Raw genomic sequence first — 14,403 nt, 5'->3', positions numbered from 1 at the left:
ACCCTGGGGAAAGATGTTTAAGGAACAGAGGCTGGAGTTTTTCACACACCACTCTAAAGAAATGCAGAAAGAAACTGAAAAGCATTCAGTCTTACAATTTCTAGGTCCTGTTTCATGTTTATCTCACAAAAAGGAAAGGAAAAAAACAAAATAGGTAGAATGCAAATCAATCATATATATTTGATAAGAGCTACGCTCTGCTGGAGAGGAACTTATTGGCTAACATTAAGTTAGGGAATTTTTCATTTATTCATGTGATTCTTATATTTTACTACAGAAAAAGTAATCAGGCCAGGCATGGTGGCTCACACCTGTAATCCCAGCACTTTGGGAGGCTGAGGCGGGTGGATGATTTGAGGTCAGCAGTTCAAGACCAGCCTAGCCAACATGGTGAAAGCCCATCTCTACTAAAAACACAAATATTAGCTGGACACAGTGGTGCGCATCCTACTCGGGAGGCTGAAGCAGGAGAATTGCTTGAATCCAGGAGGCGGAGGTTGTGGTGAGCTGAGATCATGTCACTGCACTCCAGCCTGGGCAACAGAGCGAGACTTTGGCTCAAAAAAAAAAAAGAAAAAAGAAAAAAATATAACCTTGAAAAAATAAAAAGTTATCTATTTCCCACACCATTACTGATTAAAAGTACTTCAAGCCAGGTGCAGTGGCTCAACACCTTGAATTCCAACACTTTTGGGAGGCTGAGGCATGACGATCACGTGAGTCTGAGAGCAGCCTGGGCAACACAGCAACACCCCACCTCAAAAAAAAAAAAAAAAAAAAAAGCTTTTAGTCAGCTGAGCATGGTGGCAAGCACCTAAAGTCCTAGCTACTCAGGAGGCTGAGGTGAAAGGATCACTTGAGCCCAGGAGTTTGAGGCTACAGTGAGCCATGATCACACCATTGCACTCCAGCCTGGGCAAGAGAGGGAGACCCTGTCTCAAAAAAAAAAAAAAAAAAAAAAAAAAAAGTACTTCAAGCACATTCATTCAGTACAATGCAAGCTACTACCCTTAGCATTACTTACAGAGATACAGGATTTAATCAAATAACTCTGCTTAGCAAACTGCCTTGTAAGAGGACCACTAGAAGTAAACTTTTTCCTTTTTTTTATTTTCTTGAGACAGGGTCTCACTCTGTCACCCAGTTGGAGTGCAGTGGATCTCAGTTCACTGCTACCTCCGTCTCCCAGGATCAAGCAATCCTCCCACTTCAGCCTCCCAAGCAGCTGGAACCACAGGTGTGCAACAACATGCTCAGCTAATTTTTTGTATCTTTGGTAGACATGTGGTTTTGCCATGTTGTCCAGGCTGGTCTGGAACCCCTGAGCTCAAGCACTCTGCCTGCCTTGGCCTCCCAAATCACTGAAATTACAGGTGTGAGCCACTGCTCTCAGCCTTATTTTTCCTTTTAAGTTATAAAAAATACCATGAGTGAGAAGGTCAAAGGGATCGTCCCATTTTAAATTAGGCACTGCTGTACTGTAAATTTTAAGTTTTAAAAAAGATCAAGTTTTCAAAGTTCTTGCTCTTGGGACTCTTTTACACTCCTGAAAGTGGAGGACCGTCCTCCCCCCAAAAAAAAAAAAAAACTTTATGTTGATTAAATCTATCAATATTTACAGTATTTACAGTCAAAGCAGAAAACTTTAAAAGATTTGTCATTAAAAAAAATAATAATAGCTGGGCATGGTGTCTCACGCCCGTAATCCTATCACTTTGGGAGGCCGAGGCAGGCGATCACTGGAGCCCCTGACTTCGAGAGACCAGCCTGGGGGACATGGCAAAGCCCATCTCAAAAAAGAAATTAATTAATTAATCCATTACTTGTTAACATAAATCTCATATTTAAAAAATATTTTTAATAAAAATTAGAAGACTATCATGATTTCACATTTTTGCAGATCTCTTTAACATCTAGCTTAATAAAGACATCTTGATTCTCACATCTACTTTCCCATTCAATCTGTGTATTAGATTGTTTTGGTTGAAAAATATAAAGGAACTCTAGCCTTATGAAGCTCTATAGAGTTGGGAAAAAATAGAGTATTTTTATTAAAATGCTCTAACCTTTTCAGATAACTTTCGATATTCTTTGATCCTTCACCAAAACACAACAAATGGCAGGTTTTTAAAGGCTGCTGCAACGCAGGAATCTGAAAACGTATCAATGAATATTTCCCACTCTGATAAACTGAAATTCATTGGTCTATCTTCCATTTCCAATGGATCTTTTTATCCAGGCATGATTTTGTAATATCATGCATTGGTTATTTGGAAAATATTAGTTCACTGAGTTATGCAGTTCTTCCAAATGTTGACATATTTCACTATGCAACTTCAACATAACACATTCATTAATATCACACTGATCTTATCAAAAAAGTCAAGTATTGGGAAACTGTCAAGCTCACAGTGGCAAATACATGTCTTCCAAAGTTCTATTTTCACTTGAAAGCTTAAATTTTATCATTAGTAACAAATATTGTCAGTTGTTTTCCTTGTAGTGACAGGCACACTTTGTTTATTTTCAGGAAAATGTATGCCAAATACCCAAGTCTGTATAACCATACTTTGCCAGCCATTTTCTCAAGTAAAAATGGTATTCCATTTAAAAAGCTCACAACTCAACTGCACAAGTTCTTTTCCTTAAGTTAACCATCAGATTTGATATTCAATAAAAGTGTTTTACAGGTACTTTTCATTTTATCATACAAAATATATTTTTAAATGTACTCAAGGATTGAGATACAATAAAATTAGTAAGTTTTATTGCTTCATCAAGGACATGAAGTTTAACCGGCATTTTTTTTTAATTCCAAGTGCATAGTGATGAACAACACAACTACTAGTACAATTTAATACCACTGCCTTAATTTGTGTCAAGGTGCTGGCAGCTTTACCCACCACTGATTTTGCAAATGTCAGCACGCAAATAATGCCTATTACTAGGAAAATCATTTTGACCTGGAGAACCCTCAGAAAAACTTCGGGGAACCACCAGAGGCCTGAGAAATAGACTTTGAAAACCTCTGTAAGAACTGATGCATTACTTTTATAATTTTTAAAAAGATAATTTTTAGTAAACATTCCACTATAACAGAAATACTTAAATAAATATACACACATATGTGATAATATACTAAAATCACCAATAACCTGGTACCTCATACACAGCAGATACCCAAAAATATAATAAATAACAGCATATGATAAATAATTATTTAATAAATAACAATTACTGAGAATCTACTATAAGCCAGTTTCTGAGCCAGTTCTGTGCCTCTTCAGTCCCCTTCTTGGGTAACTTACAGAAGCCCATAGACCAGAATGATGATTTTAACATATGAGAAAAAATATTTACTCTGAAATCTTTCCAATCTTTAAGATTAGACTTGCATGACTGCAAGAAAAAGTCTTAAAATTCACCATAAAGCACAAGATAGCATGTTAAGTTCTATTTTAAGCACTATGCCATGAGCTTTTTTAAAAACAGGCTTGCTCACATTCAGAAACCCAAATACAAAATGAATTGCTTTGGCTGAGCACTGCCAGAACTGCATAAAGACTCTGCGTTCCATTTCTCCTCAAGCTATACAACCCTTACCTGTGATGTTTTCATTCCTATTGTTAAGTGAAACTCCAGCATTAATACTACAGAGGTTACATTAAATGTGGCAATTATTTTTTTTAAAAAACCAGTAGTGTAGAGCAAAACCATCAAAACAAGTTCTTAAGAACTTTTAACCATATACACTGATAAATTCAAGAGGTAAATCTCCATAAACATACGCAGGGAATATTATGCACTGTTAAAAAGAATGAGACCATACCATTGTTTGGACATGTCATGGAAAGATCTTCACTATCTATTGTGAAAAAAAGCAAACTGTAGGATGCTAAATATAGTATGGTCTCACTTATGGTTTTAGAAAAGATATTTATGTACATGTACATTCACTTAAGTTCCTTCTATGTGCCTAGTTTTGTTCTCATCTAGACATACACACACACAATAAATTAAAAATATTATACAGACATACACATTTAAATGCCCATGCAGAGAAAAAAATGAACACAAGGCCAGACACAAAGAGCGACATATTTTTATTCCATTTATATTAAATGCCCAAAATAGGCAAGTCTACAGAGACTCAAAATAGATTATCAGTTGCCTAGGGCTAAGAGTGAGGTACGGTTTGGGAAGGGGATGATGCTAAAAGGATGTAGGGTTGCTTTTCGAGGTGAAAAAATATTCTAGAATTGATTGTGGTTAATGGTTACACAATTTTGTGAATATACCAAAAACCACCTGATTGTGCACTTTAAAGAGGTGAACCGTAATGGGATATGTTAATTTTATCTCAATAAAGCTGTTACCTCCCCCTGCCCACCCAAATAAGAATACACAGATATATACCAGAGTGATTGCCTCTAAGAATGAAGATGATGAGGTCTTTCCATTTTTAACCTATTTACTGTTAGATCATTACAATGAGAAGTGTATTCACTTATTATCTCTATAACTTAAGGTAAAAGGTAAATCTAAAACAGCTCTTGATAAATTATTCTGGATTTAATGTTATTCAAGTTCATCTAAGCAGCAGCAAGGAAAAAGAGCGGCGATATGACCCTAAGAATATTTTCAATTTAGATTGTCTTATAGACAAGAGTATCAGGCCCCAGTCTCTGACAGAAACAAATCTTAAACGTAATTTGTTCATCTGACACATGTATATTAAAAACACCTATTGTGTCCACAGGGTAGGGATGGGAGAATGGAGGGGTATACAAACAGAACACCAGCCAACAAAAAGATGCAAACTAACAGCTCTGGCTTTAAGTTAAGGGTTTTTGCTATATAGCTGAAGAGACAAAACACACACACAAAGTGGACTGGGGTCAGACTATAGAAAATCTTGAATACTAGACTGAGAACTAAGACTTTATCCAGTTTTTGATGGAAAGCTATTCAAAGTTTTTATAGATAGGAGTGACAGAATGAAAGGAGTGTTTTGGTAAAATTAACCCGGCAACCAAAGGGGGGAAACTGAAAGCAGTGAATAGCAGAAAAGGTAAAAAAGAGATTAAGTTTCCAAAAAAAGGAACGTTTACAACAGTCCTATGAGAGTTACTGATATCTCCATTACTAGTTAATATTCAAAGGATTTATGTTTGTTTTGTTTGCTTGATCTAAGGAAAAGCTGAAAAACAAAAAGGTGGTTTCTTCATTTTGATGAATTTTAGAAGTTCATAGCTAAGAATGAAGACTTACCAGAAAACTCTGAAGGAAGGGTTCTATGGAATTATCTTTTCATGTGACACTACTGAAACCAAGAGTAGAGGGAATCAAAAGTACCAGGAGTTGCACAATTTTTAACATGGAAGGGGAAGTATAGTCACAAACATCTAGCAAAAAGTGCAGTAGCAATTAATACTTCTGAAATTGATGACAACTAAGTACTTTAAAATTGTCTCTACTGCCTATTTCAAAGAAATCCTAATGATAAAATGTTACATAAATGCAGATTTAGGTGAAGACCAAAGTCTAACGAATCAAATTTAGAGTACGATCAATTTCCTCAAGTTCCTTCCATATGCACTACTTTTCAGATGTTGCACAAATAGCATTCTTAATTCACATATGCATTTATTAATTGGTTTAACTCATAAAGGTTTTTTCTAAAAATAAAAATGCTTTCATTGCCTATGTTATCTTTCTAAAACCAGATCCTGGGCCAGGCATGGTGGCTCACGCCTACAATCCCAGAACTTTGGGAGGCCGAGGCGGGTGGATCACGAGGTCAAGAGATAGAGACCAACCTGGCCAACATGGTGAAACCCTGTCTCTACTAAAAATACAAAAATTAGCTGGGTGCAGTGGCGCGTGCCTGTAATCCCAGCTACTCGGGAGGCTGAGGCAGGAGAATCCCTTGAACCCGGGAGGCAGAGATTGCGGATCCTTAAAACAATGTTACCTCCCAATTTAATACTATGGCAACACTTTGTTTTGAGATTAAAAATATGGTAAAGCCTTATTTCCATTTTCTCTATATTAATGTTCAGTATAGTGTTTGTTCTTTGGGGGATTTGTTTGTTTGTTTGAGACAGAATCTCACTGTCACCCCGCCTGGAGTACAGTGGCACGGTCTCGGCTCTCTGTAACCTCCACCTCCCAGGTTCAAGCAATTCTCCTGCCTCAGCCTCCTGAGTAGCTGAGATTACAGGTGCGCACCAGCACGCCCAGCTAATTTTTGTATTTTTAGTAGAGATAGGGTTTCACCACGTTGGTCAGGCTGGTCTCGAACTCCTGACCTCGTGATCTGCCCATCTTGGCTCCCAAAGTGCTGGGATTACCACGTCTGGCAATGTTCAATATAGTTGTAAAATGCCAGTTAGAAACTGATGAGCATCAGCTGGGTGCGGTGGCTCACACCTGTAATCCCAGCAAAACAAAAAAAACTGATAAGTATCTAAATAAGGTACAAAAACTTGCAATATTTGATCACTGTGATATAATATCCAAAATCAAACATACTTGCCTACTTGAAATTCTACTATTCATAGAATAGTATGAATAGATTATAAAATACTATTTCATAATCGATTACATACTTTATCAAACATTCTGATGCTGAAGTAATGTTTGCTTACATTTTGTAAAACCTGTATCTGCCATCACTTAATAATCTTATCTCACACATTACAGAAACATAAACAATAAAGGTATGACAATGAACAAACCAAGAATGACTAATTTATTTCACTGACATTTTATCTAATTTGTAGAGTGGGTGCAGTGGCACAATACCTCACACCTGTAAAAACCATTTGCAGGCCGAGCACAGTGGCACAGTGTCTCACACCTGTAATCCCAACACTTTGGGAAGCCGAGGCAGCACTGCTTGAGGCCAGGAATTTGAGACCAGCCTGGGCAACACAAAATAAAGCCTGACTCTACAAAAATAAAATAAACATTTGTATTGCTTTTTTTTTTTTTTTTTTTTTTTTTGAGATGGAATCTTACACTGTAGCCCAGGCTGGAGTCCAGTGGCGCAATCTTGCTGCAACCTCTGCCTCCCAGGTTCAAGCGATTCTCCTGCCTCAGCCTCCTGAGCAGCTGAAATTACAGGCGCCCGCCACCACGCCCAACTAATTTTTTTGTATTTTTAGTAGAGACGGGGTTTCACTATATTGGTCAGGCTGGTCTTGAACTCCTGACCTCGTGATCCGCCCACCTCAGCCTCCCAAGGTGCTGGTATTACAGGCGTGGGCCATGGCATCCGGCCTGCCTTGCTTTCTAAAGCACAAAAAAAGATCTGTCATATCAATACATTTAGTTAAAATAAAACATCTGCAAACTTTGGTACATGGCTGCAAAGACACTGCAAAAAAAAGTAGAAGAATCTGGGCCGGGCGCGGTGGCTCATGCCTGTAATCTCAGCACTTTGGGAGGCCGGGACGGGCGAATCACAAGGTCAGGAGATCGAGACCATCCTGACTAACACGGTAAAACGCCGTCTCTACTAAAAACATACAAAAAAATTAGCGGGGCATAGTGGCGGGCGCCTGTAGTCCCAGCTACTCAGAAGGCTGAGGCAGGAGAATGGCGTTAACCCGGGAGGCAGAGCTTGCAGTGCGCCGAGATCGCGCCACTGCACTCCTGCCTGGGCGACAGAGCAAGACTCTGTCTCAAAAAAAAAAAAAAAAAAAAAAAGTAGAATAATCTGATAGGGACTAGTTCAATAAAATACAATGTAAGCTTTCAAATGATCATATAGACCTGTATTTACTAACCTGGATAGACATGCAAATAGCAGATTATAAAGAATAGTGTTATTTCTTTTTGTGATGAATATACATATACATATGCTCACAGAGGGAAAGTCTAAATGGATAAATACCCAGATGTTAACCATGATATTTCTGAGTGTTGGGATTACAGGTACTGTTTATTTTTCTGCTTACTTTTCAGCTTCTCTGAAATTTTCCCAAGCAAAATGATACTTACAAAAAATTAATGTGTATGATTCCAACTAACAAACTCCAAACTTTTTGCAAGGAAGCTTGCAAAATGCCCTAGTATATCCAAAAATACCCTAGCATAGAGCTTTCTCAAAAGGGAAAGTATCGGCAACAACGTAAGTAGAAATCTGTGAACTGGGCACCCTAGAGGACTCCAGGTCTGCTGTAGTACCTTTAAGGCACTACACTTTTAAGTCCCTGCCACTTTTATTTGTATGACCTTGCAATAGTCACGTACCCTTTCTGGGCTCACTTTCTCTATCTATAAAAAGGATTTAGTTATTACTTGCCTTTCCTACCTCAAAGAACTGCTGGAAAGATCAAAAGAGATAATGTAATATATTATGAACTGCAAAGTACTATATAAATAAGATATTATTATTCAAACATTAAAAAAGCAAGATGCTTCATGCCACAGTCAAACACTTCAGAAAACACCACAATCAATTCCATGAAGTAATGAATCCGTTTTTGGTCGTTGTTTTTAAAGGCTACATCTCATCATAAACACCCAGTTTTTCTGAGACTTGGATACTTTTTCCCAGTTCCCACTACAACCATTGGCCATTTTATTTTCTTATCCCTGGTTACCAGCAAGAAAGGGTACAAATTACACTAAACTCAAAAGCCTCAGCAAGAACCCTGGAGCAGCATGCTGATGGAGTTCACCAGGAGAAACCCAAGGTTAATCAGCTATGGACTCGCCACTAAGCACTACTGCAATCAACAGGGATTACAAGAGACTCTTTGAAGAGAAAGACAATGGGATCGCCCAGGAGAAAACGGTGGATGAAAAGAAGGCGGTATTTCAAAACAATCATATGAAATACTTAGAAACTATACTGTAGTATTTTATGAACTATACTGTAGTTTTTTAAATACTGTTCATAAAAATAATGACATAAAACAAAAGCCATCTAAATGTGGTATTGACAAAAGCAAGTTACAGAGATTCAAATCAAATCCATGAATAAACTGTCAGATGTACTTGCCTCTATCTGAAATAAAAGCAGACAAATTACAGCGTAAGGATCAAAATTAAGTGGCTATTTCTTGAAAATAAAGAGGCAGAAAATAACAATAGAATTCACTGACACACTCATAGGAACTTTTATAATTATGGTTTCTCTTCCCATTTAACTTCATTATTTACTCCACTAAAATGATGATGGACTTCTTCTCTCCCACTCTTCTTCCTGTAAATTAAAATGGCAATATAACTTGGTTTGAGTTTTACTCCAAAAAAAAAAAACATTTTTTTTAAAGTTCTTTAAGAGGAGTTGCATGAAGCTGTCAGCTTATTAACTACCAAGATCATCTGGCCATCACACCCTCCTGCTTCTAAGTTCTTAAAGATGACAAAATACTCTCCACATTCTTAAAAATGTCATTTATGGGTATTCCCCTAATGAAAAATTAAACCTTTCATAAACAAATATGCATAGAGAACTCATTTTGATATGTATGACTCACAATCTAATTTTTATTGGCAATATCTTGAAGTGTTGCAGCTTGCACAATTCCTACAGGGGATAAAGATCTATCTGTTTTTCCCATCTGATCTTTGCAGATTTCTTATAGATCAAAAAGGATTCACTAAAAAAGCCATGAGGAAAATAATTATGAATACAATCCACAGCAAAATGAAGTATGGGGCTGAAACCTAAGATAATGAAAAGTCACTGAATTTTACGCAAAGCTTCACAGTTTAAGTACTCAATTCCCATTTAAAATTTCAAAAAATCTAGATCTTTTTCTTCTTAACTCTGATTTTTCCTATCATATTAGGAATGTATGATATTTACCTCCAAAACATCACAAACAAAAAGCCTTCAGAAAATATCATTTCCAAAAGGAGTATCTGCCAAACCTTACTGCACAGAAAATTATATATACACATTCTCTTTTTTTTAACACATTCTCAAATAACTATGGTAGGCGTTCCTGAGATCACCTCCTCCACCCCCCAAAAAAAGAACAGCAAATCTAACCACAATAAAGTATTAACCAAATTTTTTTAACGCCGCTATCACCAGCTAAGCAATTTATCACACAGCTCCTCAAAGTCTCAGACACACACATTGACATACCAACATGTCAAAACAGTTATTATAATTTGAAAAATTATACAACAGGAACATAAAAGTAGAAAAAAAAAACTTCCTATGGAAAAACTCAAGTAGATTTGGGAGAGAGCAAAAAACGAGACTAATTTTAGAAAAATAACATTTCTTCAAGTGTTTGGTGTTTATCTGATCCTGGTTCATCTTCGTAAAGAGAAACTTTATCTAACAAGACTCACACCAGGGATCTGATCTATCCCCAAAGGCACTTTCTTAAAATGAGAAAGAACAAAGAAGGAAATCTCTCAGCATGTGCTTTCCATACTAGTTTCTTTGGACAGCATCAAGAGTGACAATATAGTCTGCACAAGCTTTTCAGCTTTATCCTATGGTCCATGTATAACAACTGATTAGCTATCATTCAAAAGAACTCCTAACAAAATAAATATTAGAAGGCAAAGATCACAGCAACATGGTGACTCTACTTTAAGAGAAAAATTATAGAAAACATGTCTTAAAGTTGTGTGCTTTTTTTTATTGCAAGGGTTATCTCCAAATATTCAAATTCCTAAGGCTTTCTCATTTCAGTCAATAGTTTGAAACTGGGCAAAAATCAAAACCATCCATTGTAAATCTGCTCTCCCTTAAGTAAATTTGTAATTAGAAGTACATTTTAAAAGAATGACACTCAAAGCCAATACCTTAATGTACGAATCTTGGAGTGTAAACATTGTGAAGTTACTAGGAGAAAAGCTCTTTCGGTGAAGATATTCCACAGGAAAAACTCTACAGAATCAAATCTGGCATTTGGTTGTTCTAGAAGTTGTCGTTTCATTATAACGGAGAAAAAAATTAAATAATTTTTATTTATTATAAAAAGAAGACTCTCCCCAAAGATTTACAATTGTATATCCCAATCTCCACCCTGACAGAGATGTCAGTTCTCTGGGTCGAGACATAGCCAGCTGCTGGGTTCACACACACAGGAAGCCACAGAGAAGATCGCGTTCAGAGCCTCGAAATAATACGCGTTAGTTAAGAACTGCCTGCTACTAAACCAAAATTATTCAAGCGGAGCCCCATTTGTCACAATCCAATCGTAAGGGTTCCACCCCCCCTCCCCCAACTGCTTGTGTAGTGGTATATCTGCTACGGTAAAGAAGCCATCATCAGGTAAAGATTGGGGTGGGAGAAAAGCGGGGAAAAGGAGGCACCCTTTCATCTAATTTCGTGAGGCGTGAGTAATTGGTACCAGTTAAGAGGAACGTTCTATTTATCGGGGGTTGGAGTACCATGAGGGGAGAATTTCGTTCAAATCAACATGGCCAGCAAGATGTCCCTACAAACAAAAGGCAATGGGGGGATATAAACACGAACCATTCACCTCCATCAGCTACAGCATCGCCATCATGGTGTGTGCAGAGACCCCCAAAGGCTCCTCTCACCCTCCACCCCAGCCAAGGCAAGAGAAGGGAAAGTGGCAGTTGCATCCCCCCCTCCCAACACTGCTTCCAAAGACACACTCTTCGAGGGGGTTTCTCCCCTCGGCTGCCCGGAATCAGAGAGAAAGAGTAACGTCCCGCCCAGGCTGACTCCCCCCCACTACCTCTCAGCCGAACCCCAACGCCGGCCCGGGGCTCGCTAAACTTTATCAGAGCTTCTCCCCCAGATCCCCCACCCTATTGCCCCGGGATCGCGCTTCCCACTAGCTGGGCACCCCAGGCGCTTCCTGACAAGCGAGCAGCGGGGGAAAGCCGAGTCCGGGGCGGGGGCTACAGGGATCCACGGAGGGGCGGGGCGGCCGGAGCCAAGTTCCCGGGGGTCTGAGAAGAGCGCCTGACAGGAGCCCGGGACTGCGAAGGAGGAAGAGGAAGCGGCCACGGGGAGCTTTCCCAATCCCCCCTACAAGAGCACCCTGCCCCCAGCCCCAGCTCCCCATGGGGGCGGGGAGGCTAACTGGAAGGTGAAAAAGCCGAGCCCATGAGACAGCTGCAGCCCCTATCTCCCGACTCCTTATCTCTTCCCCCGCCACCCCCGCCAGAGGCGCCCACAACAATAACACGCCGGGGACGACCCGTCAGCGCCCCCGAGGCACCCGGGGCCCGCGGCCCGCCGCAGGCGGGCCCCCTCTGCTGAGACCGGGCGCGCCTCTCTCCCTACAACTCCAGGCCCGGGTGGAGTCAGGCCCGAGCGGCCCCCCAGGGTCGGACCCATCCCCCCCAGCACCAGCGGCGCCGTCTCCGCGGCCGAATATTAGAAGTGAATTCGAGCTGCGCTTTACCTTTAGTTCCGCACTGTCCGCCATCTTGCGTCTGTCAGCGCAAGCGCAGTGAACTTCGCCGGGGGCCGCCGCTAGACCCGCCCCTCTAGCCGGCCTGGCCCCGCCCCGGCCCGCCCCTCCACCTTCCCAGCCCGCCTCTGGCCTCCGCCCCGCTCAAGGCGCTCGAAGCCCCGCCCCGGGCACGTACAGCTGCGAGACAGGCACGTTCCATTTAAATAATGGCGCCAAGCGGCGAGGTTTGACAGTTACTGCCCCCTCGGCCTCCCAGCCCCCTATCCTAGCTCAGCCAGCTCCTCCCGGGAAGGGCCGGAGCGAGAGGGATGCTAGCCTGAGCCCCATCTCTTCGCCGTCCGCGGAACGCTTCCGCATAGATACGACGCCTACGGTCACAGAAACAATACTGTCCCCCAACCCCCAGTAAGCAAGGCTTTTCCAGCACCTGCTACCTGCGAGGCTACCAGTGGGCTAAAAATAGAAATCCATTACATTTAAGGGGCCCTTAATGAAGCATTTCTAGCATTATTGGCTCAGATCCTCCTCTTGATAATGAGGTGAGGTAGGCAAGGAAGAGATAATTCCCATGGTATAGATTCAGAAATGAAAGCTCAGAGAGGCAAAGTGACTTGCACAAACAAGTATTTTAACGAGGTGGCGTAAGGCAAAATTTTGAAGGTGTTCATTAACATTTTTGTTAAAAAAGTGTTTATTGACCATCTGCTGCCTTGTCCTAACGGCTAAATATACATGGAGAAATCAAAGTCCGTGCCCTTCTGTAGTTCTCTAATGGGGAATCAGACAAGTGAACGAACAAAGATACAATTGCAAATGTTAGTGAGTACCAGAAAGGAGCAAAAGGTCATTGAGAGAGAAAAAGGGTTTGGGAGATGTACTTAATTCTGGGAGGGTTTTATCCACTAAATTGACATTTAAGTAGACTTGATGGAAGGATTATTTCATTCCTTTTTGTCTCTACTAAAAGCCTTATATATACCTCCTCCCCAACCCCCACTTTTTACTAATCAACTTTGCCTCATACCTCATGGAAAAAATGAAAGATATCAGAAATAAACTCCATTATCTTCTCACCATCAAAACTACCCTTCTCTGCATAGTAACATTTGGGTTGCTATGAATGAAGTGTCCCTGCGCCTAGGAAGGCCAGTCCCTTTACAAGTGACCTGAATTTTTTTCACGCACATTCCTAAGCATTTTGCTCTTACAATTACCTACCCTCCAGCATCATTAGTTTTTTCCTCTCAATTGAATTGCTCCTATCAGCATATAAATATATTGAAATTTCTCCCATCTAAAATAAACTTCCTTTGACTCCAAAATCACCTCTAGGAACTGCCCTATTTTTCTGCTATCTTCATAAATTCTCAGAAAGGTTTTTCAAGATCTCTCCAATAGTGCTTGTTCCTACCTCTCACTTCACATTCACTTCTCAGTCTACCCTGATTGAGCTTTGGCTTCCATCATCTGTTATCACTTATCAAGATTACTAATGATCTTGTTTTCAAAGGCAATTGCCAATTCTCTATCCACATCTAAATTGACCTCTCTGTAGAATCATGAATAATTGGCATGGTTCCTTTGATTTGAAACACTTTTCCCCCTCAACTTACCTACACGTCGTCACAGATAGTCCTGTTCCCTCACTGGGCCTCCTTTTTGATATGCTGATTTCTCCTCTTTGGCTCAATCTTTAAATGTTGGACTGCACCAGGGCTCGGTCCTTGCATTCTTCTCTATTTTATCACCAGGTGATCTCATCTAACTGCTTGACTTGAAGTCTATATGCTCATGACTTTGAAAATGCTCTCTAGCCTAAACCTTTCCATTGTCAAGAAACAAAATTAAAACAAATTGAGATTAAAGATCTCATTGGCATTATTGCAATCCTAGAATTGGACAACACTTCATTCCACAAAATAGAATAAATGTTGCAATGAATCAAGCAGAGGATGTTAGCTTTAGAGACAGAAAATAGACTGAAGAAGGCAGAAACAACAAAAAGCAGATTGGTTATGTCAAAGTT

General features: G+C 40.0%; 1 protein-coding gene across 1 annotated transcript in view; it reads right to left on the bottom strand.

The window, feature by feature from the left end:
* Window positions 1–12,537, bottom strand: part of PIAS1 (protein inhibitor of activated STAT 1) — a 142,095-nt gene extending 129,558 nt beyond the window's left edge. The window contains exon 1 of the mRNA XM_003267140.4: window positions 12,366–12,537. Within this exon, the coding sequence (XP_003267188.1) occupies window positions 12,366–12,389 (24 nt within the window). The 5' untranslated portion in view covers window positions 12,390–12,537. The remainder of the gene's footprint in view (window positions 1–12,365) is intronic.
* Window positions 12,538–14,403: the final 1,866 nt, after the last annotated feature.

The sequence above is a fragment of the Nomascus leucogenys genome, chromosome 6 (genome assembly GCF_006542625.1).
Source record: "Nomascus leucogenys isolate Asia chromosome 6, Asia_NLE_v1, whole genome shotgun sequence".
NCBI lineage: Eukaryota > Metazoa > Chordata > Mammalia > Primates > Hylobatidae > Nomascus > Nomascus leucogenys.
The sequence above is the reverse complement of the archived record's forward strand: the minus strand, read 5'-3'. Positions and strand labels throughout refer to the sequence as shown.